At 69.7% G+C, this 20,361-nt stretch overlaps 2 protein-coding genes across 2 annotated transcripts; one reads left to right on the top strand and one right to left on the bottom strand.

Moving 5' to 3' along the window:
- Nucleotides 1-291: 291 nt before the first annotated feature.
- On the bottom strand, nt 292-5,877 carry LOC141478597 (leucine-rich repeat and fibronectin type-III domain-containing protein 3-like). The gene is given in 5 exon segments (XM_074167623.1): nt 292-808; nt 879-928; nt 930-1,065; nt 2,718-4,070; nt 5,594-5,877. Coding segments are annotated over 5 exon segments (2,259 nt in total). The 5' UTR covers nt 5,797-5,877.
- Nucleotides 5,878-12,112: 6,235 nt separating this feature from the next.
- Nucleotides 12,113-20,037, top strand: SAMD4B (sterile alpha motif domain containing 4B; the record flags this gene model as incomplete). Its single annotated transcript, XM_074167619.1, is given in 12 exon segments — nt 12,113-12,308; nt 14,078-14,557; nt 15,366-15,456; nt 15,491-15,666; nt 15,800-15,909; nt 16,016-16,102; nt 17,436-17,673; nt 18,109-18,194; nt 18,294-18,412; nt 19,033-19,136; nt 19,139-19,227; nt 19,920-20,037. Coding segments are annotated over 12 exon segments (1,894 nt in total), but the record flags the coding sequence as incomplete, so codon positions are not given.
- Between the last annotated feature and the right edge of the window lie 324 nt (nt 20,038-20,361).

The raw sequence follows: 20,361 nt of genomic DNA on the forward strand, positions 1-20,361 counted from the left end.
CCCCCCCAGGACCACCCAAGGGTGCCCAGGAGCCCCCAGAGGTGGGTTTCCCCCCCAGGAGCACCCAAGGGTGGGTTTGGCCCCCCCGCGAGCCCCCCAGGGGTGGGTTTAGCCCCCCAGGAGCCCCCCCGGGAGCCCCCAGGGGTGGGTTTTCTCCCCAGGATCACCCCCCCCAGGAGCCCCCCCAGCCCCTGGGGTTGCCCAGGAGCCCCCCCCCCCGAGCACCCCTGGGTGCTCTGTGTGTGTGTGTGTCGTCGTCCCCCCCCCCCCAATTTACACCCCCCCCCCCAACTAGACGGTGCTCTCCAGCATCCAGTGGGTGCTGCCGAAGGAGGGGCGCAGCGGGGGGGTCCCCTCGGGCAGGTCGAGGCGGGGGAGGGAACCGTGACGCCGAGTCCGTGCCCTGCGGGGGTAACTGTGGCTGGGGAAGAGCCCCCGCGACCCCCCCGCACCGAGAACAACCCCCCCACCTCCGACAGCACCCCCCCCTCCCGCACCACCACCCCCCAGGGCGGGGGGCAGAAAGGAAGGGGGGGTGGTGGGCGCCCTGGTCGGGGGGGGGTGGTGGTGGTGTGGGGGGGGGGGGGCGCCTTGGGCGGGGGGGGGTTCGGGGGGGCGGGGGGTGCCGTTGGTTTGGGAGCAGACGCTGGCGACGGCGGCGGGGGGGGGCCGGCGGGCGGCGGCGGCCGCTTTGTAGCGGGCGGTGAGGATGAGGATGAAGACGAGGACGGAGGCGGCGATGGCGGCGCCGATGACGATGATGACGGTGCCCCCCAAAAAGTGGGGGCGGGGGAGGGCGGCGCACCCCCCCCCCCCCCTCCCCGCCACCGCCCCCCCCCGCCCCCCCGCCGCCTCCTCCCCCCGCCCCCCCGCCGTTTTCACTCCCGCCGGGGGTGGCGAAACGGACGCAGCCCAAAGGGCGGGGGGAGGAGGGGGGGGGTCCCTCCTGCGCCCCCCCCCGCCGTGCCCCCCCCTTGGGCCAAGAGGGCGGAGACGCAGAGATCGTAGTGGCGGCCCGCGGCCAAGTCCCGCAGCACGAAGCTCCGGCTGGAGGGGGGCAGCAGCCTGCGGGGGGGGGACACTCAGTGAGGGGGGGGGCACTCAGGGGGTGGGGGGTACCCGGGGGGTAGGGGGGCAGCAGCCTGCGGGGGGGGGGCACTCAGTGAGGGGGGGGCACTCAGGGGGTGGGGGGGGGCAGGAACCTGGGGGGGGGGGGCACACGGGGCCTGTGGGGGGGACACACACAGTTGTGGGGGGGCGGCACTCAGGGGGTGGGGGGTACCCGGGGGGTGGGGGGTACCCTGGGGTTGGGGGGGCAGGAACCTGGCGGGGAGGGGGGGGGGCACACGGGGGTTGGGGTGGGGGCAACAGCCTGTGGGGGGGGTGGGGGAAACGGGGGTTGGGGGGGCGCTCAGGGGGTGGGAGGTACCCGGGGGCTGGGGGACACTCAGTGGGGGGGGGGGCACTCGGAGGTGGGGGGTACGCAGGGGTTGGGGGGCACCCAGGGATTGAGGGGGGGGCAGCAACCTTGGGGGGGGGGGGGGGGGAAGCAGCCTAGAGTGGGGGCACCCAGGGGTTGGGGAGTGCCCGGGGGGGGGGCAGGCACACGCGGGGGGGGGGGACACGGGGGGGGGGGGCACCGGCACGGCCAGTCCTCGGCGGTACCACGCGGCCACGGGAGGTGGCACCAAGCCGTGACACGCGGTGCCGTGACACGCGATGCCACAACACGCCACGCGGCGCCAAGGTGGCAGCACGCGACGTCACGCGGTGCCACGCCGCGCCGGATGCCACCAAGCCACGCCACGCGGTGCCGTGAGGTGCCACGTGGCCTCGTGCCATGCCATGCCACTTGCCAGCAAGCGACGTCACGCGGTGCCATGCCGTGCCAGATGCCACCAAGCCACGCCACACGCTGCCATGAGGTGCGAGATGCCACCAAGCGATGCCACGCGGCGCCACGTGTCACCACGTCATGCCACGCCACACCAAGCCACACGGTGCCATGTCATGCCAGATGCCACCAAGCGATGCCACGCGGTGCCACATGGCACCACGTCATGCCACGCCACACCAAGCCACGCGGTGCCATGTCATGCCAGATGCCACCAAGCGATGCCACGTGGTGCCACGCCACGCAGTGCCACATCATGCCACGCCATGCCACGCGGTGCCGTGAGGTGCCACCTGGACGTGTGCCACGCCACATGGTGCCGTGAGGTGCCAGATGCCACCAAGCGATGCCACGCGGTGCCATGTGATGCCGCATGGTGCCACGCCGGGCCAGATGCCACCAAGAGATGCCACGCGATGCCGCGAGGTGCCACATGGCACCATGTCATGCCATGCCACGCCACGCCACGCGGTGCCACGCCGTGCCAGGTGCCACCATGAGATGCCACGTGGTGCCACACGGTGCCGGATGCCACCAAGAGATGCCACGCGGTGCCACATGGCACCATGTCATGCCATGCCACACGGTGCCACGCCATGCCAGAGGCCACCATGCCACGCCACGCCGTGCCGTGCGATGCCACGTGGTGCCACCTGGCCTCCTGAGATGCCACCCCGTGCCACATGGACCAAGCGATGCCCTCCCCTCTCCGTGCCCCCCCCACACCCCCCCGGTCTCACGTGGCGCAACGCCGGGGAAAAGCACCCCAGGACCCCCAAAACCCCCTGAAATCCCCCCAAAAGCCCGCCCCGCGGGCACCCACCTGTAGACGAAGGTGTCGTCGAGGGAGCTGTTGTACTGCACCTGGAACACGCGGATGCCGGGGACGTGGCGCTGGGGCAACCAGCGGATGCGCGCCGAGGAGCCCGTCACCTCGGCGGCCACCACCCGCCGCTCGCCCGTTGCCCGCGACTCGTTGCCCCCGGCCCGCGCCATGTCGGAGGGACCCGGCCCAGCGGCTTCGGCCTCCCCCCCTTCCCCGTCCCCGTGGGGAACGGGCAAGGGCAGGACGGCCACCTCCACCCGGGCGGCCGCTTCGCCGGCGGCGTTGGAGGCCACGCAGGTGAAAGCCCCGTGGTCCCGCAAGGTGGCCACCCGCAGCTCCAAGGAGCCGTCGGCCCCCAGGGCTCGCCGGGAGCCGTTCTGCACTAGCCGCCCGTCGGGTCCCAACCAGTGCAGGGCCGGGGGGGGGTCCCCGGCCGCCGCGCACCCCAACCTCAAAGGTTGCCCTTCCAAGACGGCGGCCGGTTGGGCAACCGCCCCGGCGATGGCGGGAGCCCGGCAAGCCAATTCCTCCTCCGGCACGGCCCACAGTAGCCGTCCGGCTAGCGGGGGGGGCGAAGCGCAGCTCTCCAGGCGCCCCGGCGCCGTCAGCCGCCGTAGCCACAGCAGCTCGCAGTTACAGTGCAAAGGGTTGCCCCCGGCTACCAAACTGGGTCCCGGTGGCCCCGGCACCGGCGGCAGGGCTCGTAGCCGGTTGGCCGTCAGGTCCAAGCGAGCCAAGCGGGGCAAGCGGGCCACCGCCCCGGCGGGCACCCGCTCCAGCAGGTTGTGGTCTAAAGTGAGGGTGGCCAAGCTGGCCATGGCGGCCACCGCCTCCCAGGGGAGGGCCGGCAGGTTGTTGTGGGAGAGGTCCAGGTCCTCCACGGTGGCGGCGAAGGCGGCGAAGGCGGCCGGCTCGATGGCGGCCAGTTGGTTGTTGGCCAGGATGAGGTGGCGGAGGCTGGCCAAGCCCCGGAGCTGGGGGCCGCTGAGGGCGGGCAAGCGGTTGCCGTCCAGGTGGAGGGCGCGCAGGGCGCGCAGGTCGGCGAAGGCGCCGGGGGCCAGGCGGCGGAGGCCGTTGCGGGAGAGGGTGAGGTGGACCAGGCTGCTCATGTTGGCGAAGTCGCTGCGCCCCACCGCCCCGATGAAGTTGTCGGCCAAACGCAGCTCCACGGCCCCCCGGTCCAGGGTGGGGGGCACGGCCAGCAGCCCCGTGCGGGCGCAGAGGAGGGTGGGGTTGGGGGCCGCCGCCGGGCAGAGGCAGCGGGGGGGGCAGCGGTGGGACCCCGCCACCGCCCCCAGCATCACCAGGGGCACCAGCAGCTTCGCCATCCTCCGCCGGCCCCGGCGGCGCCTGCGGGGACAAGGGGGGGTGAGGGGGGGGGGGGCCAGGATCGTGTCCGGAGGGGGGACAGGGAGGAAGGGGGGGGGGGGGTGGGTAGAGGGGATGTGGGGGGTCGGGGGGGGCAGGATTGTGCCCGGAGGGGGGACAGGGAGGAAGGGGGGGGGTGGGTAGAGGGGATGTGGGGGGGCAGGGGAGCAGGATGGGGCATGGGGGGGGAACGGGGGGGGTGTACATGGGGTCAGGGGGGCAGGATCGAGCCCTGGAGGGGACAGTGAGGAAGGATAAGGGGGGGACACGGCGGGGGACAAGGGGTCAGGGGGGCAGGATCGTGCCCGTGGAGGGGACAGGGGGGTCAGGGTTGGGGGGGTACAGGGGGGCAGGGGGGCAGGATCGAGCCCAAAGGGGGACAGGGAGGAAGGGGGGGGTGGGTAGAGGGGATGTGGGGGGTCGGGGGGAGCAGGATCGTGCCCAGAGGGGGGACAGGGGGGGCAGGGTTGGGGGGTCAGGGGGGCAGGATCGAGCCCAAAGGGGGACAGGGGGGGCAGGATGAGGGGGGGACACGGGAAGGAACAGGGGGCCAAGGGGTCAGGGGGGGCAGGATCGGGCCCGGGGGGGGACAGGGCGGTCAGGGTTGGGGGGTTACATGGGGTCAGGGGGGCAGGATCGGGCCCGGGGGGGGACGGGGGGGGTCAGGGTGGCGGTGGGGAGAGGGGATGTGGGGGGACGGGGGGGCAGGATTGGGCCCGGGGGGGGGACACCCCACCCCATCCCCTGGGATCTGTGAGATCCCGTGTGATCCCGTGTGTCCCATGAGAACCCATGACATCCCATGTGCCCTCTGTGTTCCCGTGTGATCCCGTGTGTCCCGAGATCCCTCATAATCCCATGTGTCCCATGGGATCCAGTGTGATCCCGTGAGATCCCATGTGAGCCTGTGTGTCCTGTGTGATCCCGTGTTCCTGGCATGTTCCCGTGTGCCCCGAGATCCCTCATGATCCCACATATCCCATGGGATCCCATGGGATCCCATGTTCCCGGCGTGTTCCTGTGTGTCCCGAGGTCCCTCCATGTGATCCCATGAGATCCCATGTGTTCCCATGTGTCCCATGAGATCTGGGGAGACCCCACCTGATCCCGTGAGATCCCATGTGATCCCATGTTCCCGGCGTGTTCCTGTGTGTCCTGAGGTCCCTCATGATCCCATGAGATCCCGTGTGTTCCCATGAGATCCCATGAGATCCAGGGAGATCCCGCCTGATCCTGTGAGATCCCCTAAGTTCCCGTGTGATCCTGTGTTCCCTGCATGTTCCTGTGTGTCCTGAGATCCCTCATGATCCTGTGTGTCCCATGAGATCCCGTGTGATCCCATGTTCTCGTGTGATCCCATGAGATCCCGTGTGTCCCATGAGATCCAGGGAGATCCCGCCTGATCCCATGAGATCCCGTGTTCCCGTGTCCCGAAATCCCTCATGATCCCATGTGATCCCATGTGTTCCCGTGTGATCCCATGTGTTCCCATGTGATCCCGTTACCTCCTCTCAGGGCTCCATCTCGGTCCCGTCTGGGCGTCGCCACGGGGCCTGTGGGGACAGGGGACGGGCCAGTATGGACCAGTACAGACCAGCATGGACCAGTACGGACCAGTATGGACCATTAAGGACCCATACGCACCAGTACGGACCAGTACCCACCAGTACAGACTAGTATGGACCAGTACCCACCAGTACAGACCCATTCTCACCAGTATGGACCAGTACCCACCAGTACGGACCCACCAGTACGGACCAGTTTGAGCCCATACCCACCAGCATGGACCCAGTATGGACCAGTACCGTCCAGTATGAACAAGTACGGACCAGTACCCCCCAGTACAGACCCCCCAGTACTGACCAGTATGAGCCCATACCCACCAGCATGGACCCAGTATGGACCAGTACCTACCAGTACAGACCCACCAGTATGGACCAGTACAGATGCGCACAGCCCAGTATGGCTCAGCATGGACCCAGTATGGACTAGTACCCACCAGTACGGACCGACCAGTATGGACCAGTACAGATGCGCACAGCCCAGTATGGCTCAGCACAGCCCAGTACATCCCAGTATGTGTGAGCAGTACAGTCCAGTATGGCTCAGTAGAGCCCAGTATGGGCCAGTAAGGCCCAGCACAGCCCAGTATGGTCCAGCCCAACCCAGTAAGACCCAGCATATCCCAGTACGGCCCAGCACAGCCCAGTACAAACCAATATGGCCCAGAACAGCCCAGTACAGACCAATATGGAGCAGCTCAGCCCAGTACAGACCACTACAGGACTGCACATCCCAGTATGGCCCAGTACAGACCAATATGGTGCAGCTCAGCCCAGTACAGACCAGTATGGGACAGCTCAGCCCAGTAGACCCAGTACAGACCATTACAGGACTGCACATCCCAGTATGGCCCAGTACAGACCAATATGGGACAGTTCAGCCTAGTACAGACCAGTATGGCACAGCTCAGCCCAGTACAGACCCGGTACAGACCAGTACAGGACTACACATCCCAGTACAGACTCAGTACAGACCAGTATGGGACAGCTCAGCCCAGTACAGACCCAGTACAAGACTGCACATCCCAGTATGGCCCAGTACAGACCAATATGGGACAGCTCAGCCCAGTACCAACCCAGTACAGACCAGTACAGGACTGCACATCCCAGTATGGCCCAGTACAGACCAGTATGGGACAGCTCAGCCCAGTACCAACCCAGTACAGACCAGTACAGGACTGCACATCCCAGTATGGCCCAGTACAGCCCAGTACAGGACTGCACAGCCCATTATGGACCCAGTACAAACCAGTATAGCCCAGTACAGCCCATTTCAGCCCAGCATGGCCCAGTACAGACCGCCACAACCCAGAGACCGCCCACCCCAGTGCCTCCCCCAGCCCCCAGTGCCCCCCCCCCCCCGGCTCCGGTATCACCCCCCCGCCTCCGGCGCCCCCCTTCTCGTACCTCCCCCCCCCGGTACCCTGACCCCCGGCACCTGCCCCCCCCCCCCCCCCCCCCGGTGAAGCCCCCGGTACCTGGGGGGGGGGGCTCAGCCCACGGACGCTCCCATGGCAGCTCCGAGCGTGGCACCGGCCCCGGGAAGGCGGGGGGGGTGGGGGACCGGGCCCGGTCAGGCCTCGCCCCCCCGGGGGGCCATGGGCGGGGACGTGCTGGGGGGGGGGAGGGGGCACTGAGAACGAAGAGGTGGGGGGGGGGGGGGCACCGGGCCCGGTTGTAGCGGGGTTGGGGAGGGGCGATGGGAGGAGGAGGGGGGGGGGGGATGGATGGCGGTACCGGGAAGGGGGAGCACCGGGATGATGGGGTGGGGGGGGACCGGGATGTCGGGGGGGATGCTGGAGGGGGGGGGGAAGGTTAGCGGGATGCTGAAGGGGGGGGGGGCGCTACCGTGATGCCGGAGGGGGGGGGGGGTTACCGGGATGCTGGGGGGTTACCGGGATGCCGGAGGGGGGGGGTTACCGGGATGCTGGGGGGTTACCGGGATGCCGGAGGGGGGGGGTTATCGGGATGCCGGGGTTGGGTACCGCGATGCTGGCGGTGGGGGGGGGGTAGGACCGGGATGCCGGGATGCTGAAGGGGGGGGGGGGCGGTTACCGGGATGCCGGGGTTGGGATGGGGGGGTGGGGGGGGGTGTCCGATGACGGCGGGGCGGCCCCGGGGCGGTGCCGGTGCCGGTGCAGCCCCGGTCCCGCCGGAACAGGCCGCCGCCGCCGCCGCTCGGAGCCGCAGAGCCGCCGGGGCGGGGCCGGGGGGGCGGGGCCACGGGAAGGGGCGGGGCCACGGGGAGGGGCGGGGCCACGGACGGACCCACGGACGGACAGAGGGACGGACCCACGGACGGACACACGGGGGGGGGGGGGGGCCGGAGCGGGCTCTGCTCCCCTGCCCCCGACACCGGCGGGGCCACCGGTCCCTCCCTCCGTCCGTCTGTCCGTCTGTCCCTCCCTCCGTCTGTCTGTCCTGCCCTCCATCCATCCATCCCTCCCTCCGTCCGTCCATCCATCCCTCCCTCCCCCCGTCTGTCCGTCTGTCCCTCCCTCCGTCTGTCTGTCCGTCTGTCCTGCCCTCCATCCATCCCTCCATCCCTCCATCCATCCATCCATCCCTCCGTCCGTCTGTCCGTCTGTCCCTCCCTCCGTCTGTCTGTCCTGCCCTCCATCCATCCATCCCTCCCTCCGTCCGTCTGTCCCTCCCTCCGTCTGTCTGTCCGTCTGTCCTGCCCTCCATCCATCCATCCATCCATCCATCCATCCCTCCCTCCCCCCGTCTGTCCGTCTGTCCCTCCCTCCGTCCGTCTGTCCGTCTGTCCTGCCCTCCATCCATCCATCCATCCCTCCGTCCGTCTGTCTGTCTGTCCCTCCCTCCGTCCGTCTGTCCGTCTGTCCCTCCCTCCGTCCGTCTGTCTGTCTGTCCTGCCCTCCATCCATCCATCCATCCATCCATCCCTCCCTCCCCCCGTCTGTCCGTCTGTCCTGCCCTCCATCCATCCATCCCTCCCTCCGTCAGTCTGTCCATCCCTCCATGCCTCCCTCCGTCTGTCTGTCCGTCTGTCCTGCTCTCCATCCATCCCTCCCTCTGTCCGTCTGTCCCTCCCTCTGTCCGCCTGTCTGTCCATCTGTCCTGCCCTCCATCCATCCATCCATCCATCCATCCCTCCCTCCCTCTGTCTGTCTGTCTGTCCTCCCCCAGCCCTCGGTCCGTCTGTCCATCCCTCCGTCTGTCTGTCCCTCCCTCTGTCCATCCATCTGTCCGTTTGTCCTGCCATCCATCCACCCATCCACCCATCCATCCATCCATCCCTTTGTCCGTCTGTCCTCCCCCAGAACCTCGGCCCTCCACACCCCCCGTCTGTCTGTCTGTCTGTCCTTCCCTCTTTCCACCCCCCCTGTCCGTCTGTCTGTCTCTCCCCCCCCCCCCCCGCCCTTGGCTCTCCACCCCCCCCCGTCTGTCCGTCTGTCTGTCCATCCGTCTGTCCTGCCCTCCCTCCATCCCTCCCTCTGTCCGTCTGTCCGTCTGTCCCTCCGTCCCTCTCTCCCGGTCCCACAGCCCCCCCCCTGCTGGGGACACCGTGGGGGGGGACACTGGGCTTTGGGGACAGTGAGGATGGGCTGGAGGAGACGGGGCACTGGGGATACTGGGAGACACTGGGGGACACTGGGGGACCCGGGCTGGGGATACTGGGGGACACTGGGGACACTGGGGGGGCCTTGGGGACACATGGGGGATGCTGGGGGACACTGGGACACACTGGGACACACTGGGGACACACTGGGGAACATACTGGGGACACTGGGAACACACTGGGGACACACTGGGGACACTGGGACACATTGGGGGACACTGGGGGGGACACTGGGACACACTGGGATGACACGGGGGGACACTGGAGGGACACTGGGGGACACTGGGAGACACACTGGGAGACACTGGGACACACTGGGGAGACAGACACTGGGGATACTGGGGGACACTGGGGGACCTGGGCTGGGGACACTGGGACACGCTGGGGGACACTGGAGGGCACTGGGGGACCTGGGCTGGGGACACTGGGACACACTGGGGACACACTGGGGGACACTGGAGGGCACTGGGGGGGCCTGGGCTGGGGACACTGGTGATACTGGGGGACACTGGGGATACTGGGGGACAGGGTCACCGGGGTCATGCCCCCCTCCCTCCCCCCCCCTTTTCAGGGCCCCAGAGTCACGACCCCGCGGCCCCGGCCCCCACAGGCCCCGCCCCCAGCCACACCCACAGGCCCCGCCCCAAACAGGCCCCGCCCCCTCGGAAAAAAACCACCCCGCCCCCAGAGAGGGCCCCGGCCGCCGCCCGGGGGCGTGGCCCAACGGGGAGGGAGGCGTGGCCTGGAGAGGGGGCGTGGCCTCAGGGTGGACGTGGCAGGCGGGGGCGTGGCCGGCGCGAAGAGGCGTGGCCTCTTCCCGCTTCCCCACTCGCGGCGCCACGCCCCCTCCGCCCCCGCCCCCCCCCCTCCCCCGCGCTCTCCCATTGGCAGCGCCGCCGTCCAATGGGGAGGCGGGGCGGGGCGGCGAGAGGCGGGCCAACCTCCGCCGGAAGCTTCCCCCACCCCACCCCATCCCCGACACCGCCCTCCCATTGGCCGCGACCCCCCGCAACGTGCGCGCGCGCGTGCGTGCGGCGGAAGGGGCGGGGCGCGGCGGCGGGCGCAGGCGCGGCGGCGCGCTGACGCACCCGTGCGTGCTGACGTTGGCGCGGCGGCGACGGCCGCCTCCGAGCGCGGCGGCGGTGAGTGAAGGGGCGGCCCCGGTACCGGCCGCGACCCCTCGAGACCCCCCCACTTCCCCTAGAACCACCCCCCCCCCTTCCCCGAGACCGCCCCTCGGGCCCTCTCCGCCCCCAGCGGGCCTGCGCCGCCACCGGCCGGGCCCTGACCGACACCTCCCCCCCCCCCCCCCCCGGCTCGGTACCGGGCCCAGGCCCCGCTAGGCCCCAACCCCCCCCTCCCGCTCCTCCCGCCCCCCGGGATGGCGCTGAAGGGCACCGCGACCCCTCTCCCGCCCCTTCGGCTGCTCCCCCCTTCGTCTCTTCCAGGGCGGCCGGTCCTACCGGGCCCTCCGAGGGGGTCCCGCTTCCCTCCCGGGGGGGGGGGGTCCCGCGTCTCACCCGGTCGCCCTGGGGCCGGGGATCCCTTCTCCGGGTGTCGGGAGCGGGGTGGGCACCCCTGGGGGGGGGGGCTCGGCAGGGCTGAAGCAGTACCCTGGGATGCTCCCGGTTGCACGGGGGAGCCCCGCGTCCTTCCCCGGGGGCGGGGGTGGGGGGGGTGGGGTGTCCTGTGTGTCGCCCGGGCCCCCCGGGGCGGTGGATCCCTTCTCCGGGTACCGGCAGCGGGGTGGGCACCCCTGGGGGGGGGGGCTCGGCAGGGCTCAAGCGGTAGCCTGAGATGCTCCCGGTCGCATGGTGGGGGGGGGGGATGGTGTCCTGGGGGGGGGATGGTGTCCTACGGGGGGGCCCGGCCCCGTGGGGGGGGGGGGTGACCCTGATCCCACAGAAGGTCCCTGTCCCCCTGGGGGGTCCCCAAGGAGGACCCTTGTCCCCGTGGGAGGGTCCCTAGTCCCATAAAGGGTCCCTGTCCCCGCGGAGGTGTCCCTGGGGGGTCCTCACAGAGGGGTCCCCTTCCCCTTGAGAGGGTTCCCATTCCTGTGGGGATGTCCCTGGGGGGTCCCTACAGAGGGTCCCCATCCCTGTGGGGGTGTCTCCATCTCCCTGGGGGGTCCCCAAAGGGGGTCCCCTTCCCCTTGGGAGGGTTCCCATCCTTGTGGGGGTGTCCCCGTCTACATGGGGGGTCCCCAAAGGGGGTTCCCTTCCCCTTGGGAGGGTCCCTGTCCCCGCAGAGGTGTCCCTGGGGAGTCCCCACAGAGGGTCCCCTTTTTCTCGGGTGGGTCCCCGTCTCTGGGGGGGTGTCGCTGGGGGGTCCTTACAGAGGGTTCCCATCCCTGTGGGGGGGTCTCCACAGAGGGGCCCCCTTCCCCTTGAGAGGGTCCCCATTCCTGTGGGGATGTCCCTGCGGGGTCCCTACAGAGGGTCCCCATCCCTGTGGGGGTGTCCCTGTCTCTCTGGGGGGTCCCCACAGAGGGGTCCCCTTCCCCTTGGGAGGGTTCCCATCCTTGTGGGGGTGTCCCCGTCTCCCAGGGGGGTCCCCATAGAGGGTGCCCGGACCTGACACCACCCCGTCTCCCCTCTTTCTGCAGGGATCTCCCACGGGAACGCAGCCGGGGGGGGGGCCTGACCGGAGCTGTCGGGGGCCTCGTCGCCCCCTCACCCCCCTCGACCCTCACCCATCCCATGCCCGCCCTGGCCCGGGGGGGCACCCACTCCTCAGCCAGCCCCCGCGGGGGCCGCGGCCTCCTCATCGCCGCCATGTGAGGGGGGGGCACGGCCGGCTCCGTGTCTCCCCCCCCCCTCCCCACCCCTCCTCCCCGCCGCCACCACCACCACCGCCACCGTAAGCCCCCCGGCACCGCCATGATGTTCCGGGACCAGGTGGGGATCGTGGCGGGGTGGTTCAAGGGCTGGAACGAGTGCGAGCAGACGGTGGCCCTCCTCTCGCTGCTGAAGCGCGTCACCCGCACCCAGGCCCGCTTCCTCCAGCTCTGCCTCGAGCACTCGCTGGCCGACTGCGCCGACATCCACCTCCTCGAGGCCGAGGCCAACAGCGCCGGTCAGTCAAGGGATGGGGAAGGGGGGGCTTCTTGGGGCTCCCTGGGTGGGTGGGAGGGTTCTTTGGGATTCCCTGGGTGGGTAAGGGGGCTCTTGTAGGGACCCCAAGGGCTCCCTGGGTGGGTGGGAGGGTTCTTTGGGGTTCCCTGGGTGGGTGGGTGGGCTCTGTAGGGACCCATGGGGGCTCCCTGGGTGGGTGGGAGGGTTCTTTGGGATTCCCTGGGTGGGTAAGGGGGCTCTTGTAGGGACCCCAAGGGCTCCCTGGGGGGGTGGGAGAGTTCTTTGGGGCTCTCTGGGTGGGTGGGAGGGTTCTGTTTGGTTCCCTGGGTGGGTAGGGGGGCTCTGTAGGGATCCCAAGGGTTCCCTGGGTGGGTGGGAGGGCTTTGTGGGGCTCCCTGGGTGGGTAGGGGGGCTCTCTAGGGACCCCAAGGGCTCCCTGGGTGGGTGGGAGAGTTCTTTGGGGCTCCCTGGGTGGGTAGGGGGGCTCTGTAGGGACCCATGGGGCTCCCTGGGTGGGTAGGGGGGCTCTTGTAGGGACCCCAAGGGCTCCCTGGGTGGGTGGGAGAGTTCTTTGGGGTTCCTTGGGTGGGTAGGGGGCCTCTGTAGGGACCCATGGGGGCTCCCTGGGTGGGTGGGAGAGTTCTTTGGGGCTCCCTGGGTGGGTAGGGGGGCTCTGTAGGGACCCCAAGGGCTCCCTAGATGGGTGGGAGGGTTCTGTGGGGTTCCCCGGGTAGGTAAGGGGGCTCTTGTAGGGACCCCAGGGGTTCCCTGGGTGGGTGGGTGGGAGGGATCTGTAGGGGTCCATTCCCCCCCAGCACCCCAATAAGGTGGTTCCACGGGGTCCGTTCCCCCCCAAATCCCCCTCAACACCCCAATAAGGTGGTTCCATGGGGTCCATTCCCCTCTAAATTCCCCCCAAACCGGTTCCATGGGGTCCGTTCCCCCCAACCCCCACACCCCAAGCTGATTCCACGGGCTCCATTCCCCCCCAACACCCCAATAAGGTGGTTCTATGGGGTCCATTCCCCCCGAATCCCCCCAAACCCCCCCACAAGCTGATTCCACGTGGGTCCATTCCCCCCCGAATCCCCAATAAGGGGATTCCACATGGGTCCATTCCCCCCGGAATCCCCCCAAACCCTCCCCAAGCCGATTCCACAGGCTCCATTCCCCCCCATTCCCCCCCAACACCCCAATAGGGTGGTTCCACGGGGTCCATTCCTCTCAAATCCCCCACAAGCCAATTCCATGGGTTCTATTCCCCCCGACACCCCAATAAACTGATTCCACGGGGTCTATTCCCCCCAAAAACCCCTCAACGCCCCAATAAGGTGGTTCCACAGGGTCCATTCCCCTCCAAATCCCCCTAACCCCCCCCCCACAAGCTGATTCCATGTGGGTCCATTCCCCTCCAAATCCCCCCAACCCCCCCCCACAAGCTGATTCCATGTGGGTCCATTCCCCCCCAAATCCCCAATAAGGGGGTTCCACAGGGTCCATTCCCCCCCAAATCCCCAAGAAGGTGGTTCCATGGGGTCCATTCCCCCCACATGCCCACACGAGCTGATTCCATGTGGCTCCATTCCCCCCCGAATCCCCAATAAGGGGGTTCCACGGGGTCCGTTCCCCCCAAACCCCCCCCTCAAACCGATTCCATGTGGGTCCGTTCTCCTCTCCCAGACCCCGCCAAGCCCATTCCACGCGGGTCGCAGCTCTATTTCCCCCCCAATCCTCTAACACCCCCCCCCCATTTCCCCCCCCTTCCCTCAGCCGCCATCAGCCAGTGGCCGCAGGAGCCGGCGGAGGCAGCGGTGGCCCTGCTGCTGGCCCACTTGCCCCTGCTGCAGCCGGGCAACGCGGCCGCCAAGGCCGAGTACATGAAGCGGCTGCAGAAGGTGTTGGCCTACGCCATCGAGAGCAACCGCTGCGTGGAGGAGAGCCGCCAGCTCCTCTCCTACGCCCTCATCCACCCGGCCACCACCCTGGACGACCGCAGCGCCCTGGCCCTCTGGCTTGGCCACCTGGAAGAGCGTTTGGCTACCGGGGGCGGCGGCGGTGGAGGGGGACCGGCCCCGGCTCGACCCCCTCGCTCTGAAGCCCCTCGGCGGCCGCCTCCCCCCCACGAGTGGCCCGAGCACCCGGCGGGTGGCGAGATGGGGGCGGCCTGGCCCGAGGCGGCCCCCCCGCCCCGGGAGAACGGGCACCCCCCTTTCCACACCCCCGCCAGTGGTAACGGCCTGGGGGGAGCGGGTGAGTGGGGACGGGGGGGGGACGACATTGGGGGCTGAGGAGGGGTTGGGGGGGACAGGGAGGGGTCTGGAGGGGTCAGGGGAGCTGGGAAGGGACCTGGGGGGGACTCTGGGGGCTGAAGAGGGGTCTGGGGGGGGACAAGGAGGGGACAAGGGGGACATTGGGGGCTGAGGAGGAGTCGGGGGGGGGACAAGGAGGGGACAAGGGGGACAGTGGGGGCTGAGGAGGAGTCGGGGGGGGGACAAGGAGGGGACAAGGGGGACAGTGGGGGCTGAGGAGGGGTCTGGGGGGGACAGGGAGGGGTCTCAGGGGGGGACATTAGGGGTTGGGGGGGGACAGGGAGGGGTCTCGGGGGGGACAAAGGGGCTGGGGGGGGATGACATCAAGGATTGAGGAGGGGTCTGGGGGGGATGAGGGGGATGGGAAGGGGCCTGGGGGGGACGGGACGTTAGGGGCTGAGGCGTTGAGGGGGACAGGGAGGGGTCTCGGGGGGGGACAGGTTTGGGTCTGGAGGGGACAAGAGGGCTGTGGGAGGAGACATCAAGGATTGAGGGGGGACAGGGAGGGGACAAAGGAGCTGGGAAGGGACCTGAGGGGGGGGACACACGTTAGGTGTCGGGGGGGGGGACGGGACTTTTAGAGGCTGAGGTGTGGTCTGGGGGGAACATTAAGGGATGGGGGGGGGGACGGACTATGGGGGTCACAGAGGACTTGGGGGCGGTCCCACAGAAGGGACCCAGGTGTCTGGACCCCCCCCTGACCCCCTTCCCCCCCCCTTTTGTGTGTGTGTGTGTGTGTCCCCCCCCAGCTCTGCCCTGCCAGCTGCACCCCAGCCCCCTGAAGCGCTCCCTCTCGCTGGTGCCCGGCAGCCCCCAGGGAGGGGGCAGCGAGTGGGGGGGGGGGGGGAGGAGGAGGAGGAGGAGGTTCGGGGACCCCCCCAACCCCGGGGGATGAGGCGGCTGTCCCCGGGCCCCCCCCGCGCCCCCCCTTCGGGGGGGACCACGCGCCCCTCTCCCCCCAGAGCAGCGTGGCCTCCTCGGGCAGCGAGCAGACGGAGGAGCCGGCCGGCGGCCGCAACACCTTCCAGGAGGATGGCAGCGGCATGAAAGGTTTGGGAGAGGGGGGGGACGGGACGGGACACCCCCTGGGGCGGGGTGGGGGGGGGGGCGTCACGGGGACCTGCTACCTGATTGTCACCCCCTTATCCCCTTGTGTGTGTGTGTGTCCCCTCAAAAAAAAAAGATGTCCCCTCCTGGCTGAAGAGCCTGCGGCTGCACAAATACGCGGCGCTTTTCTCCCAAATGACCTACGAGGAGATGATGACGCTGACGGAGCATCACCTCGAGTCGCAGGTAGGGGAGGGGGTGTCCCCTCTGTCCCCTGACACCCCCCGGACGTGGGGGACGACACACATCCTCATCTATCTGACCACATCTCCCCCTCCCTTGTCCCCCGCAGAACGTCACCAAGGGAGCCCGGCACAAGATCGCCCTCAGCATCCAGAAGCTGCGGGAGCGGCAGAGCGTCCTCAGGGCGCTGGAGAAGGTGGCACCTTGGTGGCCATCGGGTCCCTCAGGGGTGGCACTGGGTGGCCCTCGGGTCCCCAGGGGTGGCCTGGGCTTCTCGGGTCCCTAGAGATGGCACCAGGGTGGCCTTCGAGTCCCCGGGGGTGGCCCAGGTCCCCAGAGATGGCACTGGGGTGGCCCTTGGGTCCCCAGGGGTGGCCAGGTTCCTAGAGATGGCACCAGGGTGGCCTTCAGTTCCTAGGGTCCCCGGGGGTGGCACCGGGTGGCCCTCAGGTTCCTGGGGTCCCTCGGGGGTGGTGGCACTGGGTGGCCCTCGGGTCCCCAGGGGTGGCCTGGGTTCCTCAGGGGTTGCAGAGAATGGCCCTTTGGTCCCCAAGGGTGACTCAGGTCCCCGGGGGTGGCACCGGGTGGTCCTCAGGTCCCCAGGGGTGGCCAGGTCCCTAGAGATGGCACCAGGGTGGCCTTCGGTTCCTGGGGTCCCCGGGGGTGGCACCGGGTGGCCCTCAGGTCCCTAGAGATGGCAGCAGGGTGGCCCTTGGGTTCCTGGGGTCCCTCAGGGGTGGCACCGGGTGGCCCTCGGGTGCCCAGGGGTGGCCTGGGCTTCTCAGGTCCCTAGAGATGGCACCAGGGTGGCACTCGGTTCCCCGGGGGTGGCCCAGGTCCCCAGAGATGGCACTGGGGTGGCCCTTGGGTCACCCACGGGTGCCCAGGGGTGGCCTGGGTCCCTGGACGTAGCACTGGGGTGGCCCTTGGGTCCCTCAGGGGTGGCCTAGGTTTCTCAGGTCCCCAGAGATGGCACTGGGTGGCCCTTGTGTCCCTGGAGGCGGCCCTCTGGTCTCCGCGGGTGACACTGGGTGGCCCCGTGGGTCCCCAGGGGTGACCTGTGTCCCTGGACATGGCACTGGGGTGGCCTTCAGGTCCCTGGTGGTGGCACTGGGTGGCCTTCGGGTTCCTGGGGTCCCTCAGGGGTGGCACCAGGGTGGCCCTTGGGTCCCCAGGGGTGGCCTGGGCTTCTCAGGTTCCCGGGGGTGACACAGGGTGGCCCTCAGGTCCGCGGGGGTGGCACCGGGGTGGCCCTCAGGTCCCTGGGATGGTCCTTAGGTCCCTCAGGGGTGGCACTGGGTGGCCCTTGTGTCCCTGGAGGTGGCCCTCGGGTCCCTGGGGGTGGCACCGGGGGTGTCCCCCATATTCCCAGGAATGGCACAGGGTGTCCCTGGTGTCCCCCCCCCAAACTGTGTCCCCAGGGATGGGGGGGTCGGTCCCATTCCCCCAGTGTCCCCGTGTCCCCCTCCCCTAAACCCTGTGTCCTACGTTGTCCCCTGTCCGTCCCCCCGTGTCCCCCCCCCCCGCAGGACATCCTGGAGGGGGGCAACCTCTGGACGGCGCTGCAGGAGCTGCAGCAGATCATGGTGACCCCCATCAAGGCCTTCCGGCCCCCCCCTGCCGCCCCCCCGCCCCCCAACGCCACCCCTGATGCTGGGGGGGCCACCGACGCCTTCCCCCCCCACCCGGCCACCGACACTGAAGCCCCCGCTGCCCCCGTCCCCGACGGGGACATCCCGGGGCAGTTCACCCGCGTCATGGGCAAAGGTGAGACCCCCCCCCCACTTTGTCCCGGGGTCCTGGGGGGGGTCCCAGGGTGGGGTCTCGGGGTCCTGGGGGGGGGGTCTCGGGGTCCCCTGGGGGGGTCCCAGTGGGGACATCCTGGGGCAGTTCACCCGTGTCATGGGCAAGGGTGAGACCCCCCCCCACTTTGTCCCAGGTGCTGGGGTGGGGTCTTGGGGTCCTGGGGGGGGTCCCAGGGTCCCCTGGGGGGATGTCAGGTTGCTGGGGGGGGGGTCCCGAAGGGGACATCCCAGGTGAGTTCACCTGCCTCGTGGGTACCCCCGGGGTGTCCTGAGGGGATCCCAGGGTGCTGGGTGGTGGTGGTGGGGTGTCCCAGCCTCCTGGGGCGGGGTGAGGGTCCTCAGACCCTTGGGGTGTCCCCCCCCCCGACTTTGATGTGTGTGTCCCCCCCCCCCGCAGTGTGCACCCAGCTGCTGGTGTCGCGGCCGGACGAGGAGAACATCACCAGTTACCTCCAGCTCCTCGAGAAGTGCCTGAGCCACGAGGTGGGGGGCACGACCCCGGGTGGTTTTTGGGGGGGTTGGGGGGGGGGGGTGTGTTTATGGGGCTGTGACACACACCGTGTCCCCCCCCCTCCCCAAAAGGCGTTCACGGAGACGCAGAAGAAGAGGCTCCTCTCCTGGAAGCAGCAGGTCCTGAAGCTGCTCCGCGCCTTCCCCAAGAAGGTGCCCCTCGACGGCCCGGGTTATCGGCCCCCCAAGGGGTAGGTGGGCATTTTTTTTGGGGGGGGGGGGGGCAGAGAGGATGGGGACCCCCCCCTCCTTCCACCAGTTCCCCCAGTTTGTCCCCTTTGGGGGAGGGGGGTGTGTGTTTGGGACCTTCCCGGGGTTTAAACAGCTGCCTTTACCCCCTTGGGGGCTCCCCCTTCGATGCCTTGTTGCCCCCCCCCCCGCCCAATTAACCCCCCCCCTCCGCAAACGGGGGGGGGGGTTTGTAGGGGTCTCACCCCCCCCCCAAGACACCCCTGTACCCAGTTTGTCCCCCGGGTGCCCCATTTCCCACCCACCCCCCCCCCCGCGAGGGTTGAGGTGCCTCATTTTTGCACCGGGGGGGGGGGGGGGGGCAGATGCCTTGTTGCCCCCCCGTACCCAGTTAGCCCCCCCCCTCCCCAGTTTGGGGGGGGTTTGTAGGGGTCTCACCCCCCCCAGGACACCCCTGTACCCCTGGGTGCCCCATTTCTCACCCCCCCCAAAGGTTGAGGTGCCTTATTTTTGCCCCGGGGGGGCCCCTCCAGGGCTGGGGGGGGGGGTGTGTGTGTGTGTCTGGGGGGGGCCTGTACCCCTCTGACCCCCCCCCTCCCCGTGTCCTGTCCCCCCCCCCCAGCTGGGCCTTCGGTTCCAACTCGCTCCCCATAGCTGGCTCTGTGGGGGGGGCGGGGGGGCGGCGGGGGCAGCGCCCCTTCGCGTTGCCCCCCCGCGCGCTGCCCCCGCCCGCCTGGGGCTGCTGGGGCCGGCGGGGGGGGCCCCCGCCCCACGGCCCCCCCTCGGCGGACCCCCCCTCGGCGCCCAGGGACGTCAGGTGGGTCACGGGGATGGGGTCGTTTGGGAGGGGGGGGGAGCGATTCGGGGGGGCTGTTGGGGGTTTGGGGGGGGCACGTTTGGGGTCTGGGGGGGTTTGGGGAGGTCCTGGGGTTGGGGGGGGGGTAGATATGGGGGTCCTTGGAGGTTTGGAGGGGGGTCTTTAGGGTCGGGGGGGGCAGATTTGGGGTCCCTTGGGGGTTGGTGGGAGTTTGGGGGGGACACATTTGGGGGTTTGGGGGGGTCTTAGCGTCGTGGGGGGGGTAGATGTGGGGGTCCTTGGAGATTTGGGGGGGGTCTTGGGGGTCGGGGGGGAGCAGATGGGGGGGTCCTTATGGTTTTGGGGGGGGTCCTAAGGGTTGGGGGGGGGTATGTGGGGGGAGTCTTAGGGTGGGGGGGCAGATTTGGGGGTCCTTGGGATCGGGGGGGGGTGTGTGTTGTAGAGTTTGGGGGGGGGGTCTTAAGGTGGGGGGGCAGATGTGGGGTCCCTGAGGGGGGGGGTGCATGTGAATGAATTTGGGGTGCATTCTTGGGGGGGGGGGCAGACACTGGCCTCCTTTTGGGGGGGGTGTTCTCCTTCACCCTGCCCTCCCCGTGGTGGTGGGGGGGTGTGGGGGTGTGTTTTGGGGTGTCGTCGTCCCCCCCCCACCGTAACCCTCCCTGTTTCTTCCCCCCCCCCCCCCCCCCCTCCAGAGCCTGTGGTTTGGGGCTGGGGGGGCCGGGGGGGCCCCCGGGAGCCGCAGCGCGGTGCAGCGCACCCACTCGCTGCCCGTCCACACCTCCCCCCAGGCCCTGCTCGCCTTCCCCCAGGGTAAGTTCTGGGGGGGGGGGACACCCTAAAAACGGGGGGGGGGGGCACCCTAAAAATTGGGGCAGGGGGAGGGACCTGTGTTTTGCGGACACCCCCCCCCAGGGGTGGGGGAAGGATGGTTTGGTACCAGCTTGGGGGGAGGGGGGGGTGTCAGGCTGCTTGGACCCCCCCCCCCCCCCGAGAAAAGATTTGGGGGGGGAGGGAGTTGAGGGTGTCTGGAGCACCCCCAGAAGAGATTTTGGGGGGGGGGGTGTTCAGGATGCTTGGACCCCCCCAGAAGGGAAGGGATTGGGGGGGTGTCAGGAGGTCTGGAGCCCCTCCCCC

Source organism: Numenius arquata, unplaced genomic scaffold (assembly GCF_964106895.1).
Source record: "Numenius arquata unplaced genomic scaffold, bNumArq3.hap1.1 HAP1_SCAFFOLD_894, whole genome shotgun sequence".
NCBI lineage: Eukaryota > Metazoa > Chordata > Aves > Charadriiformes > Scolopacidae > Numenius > Numenius arquata.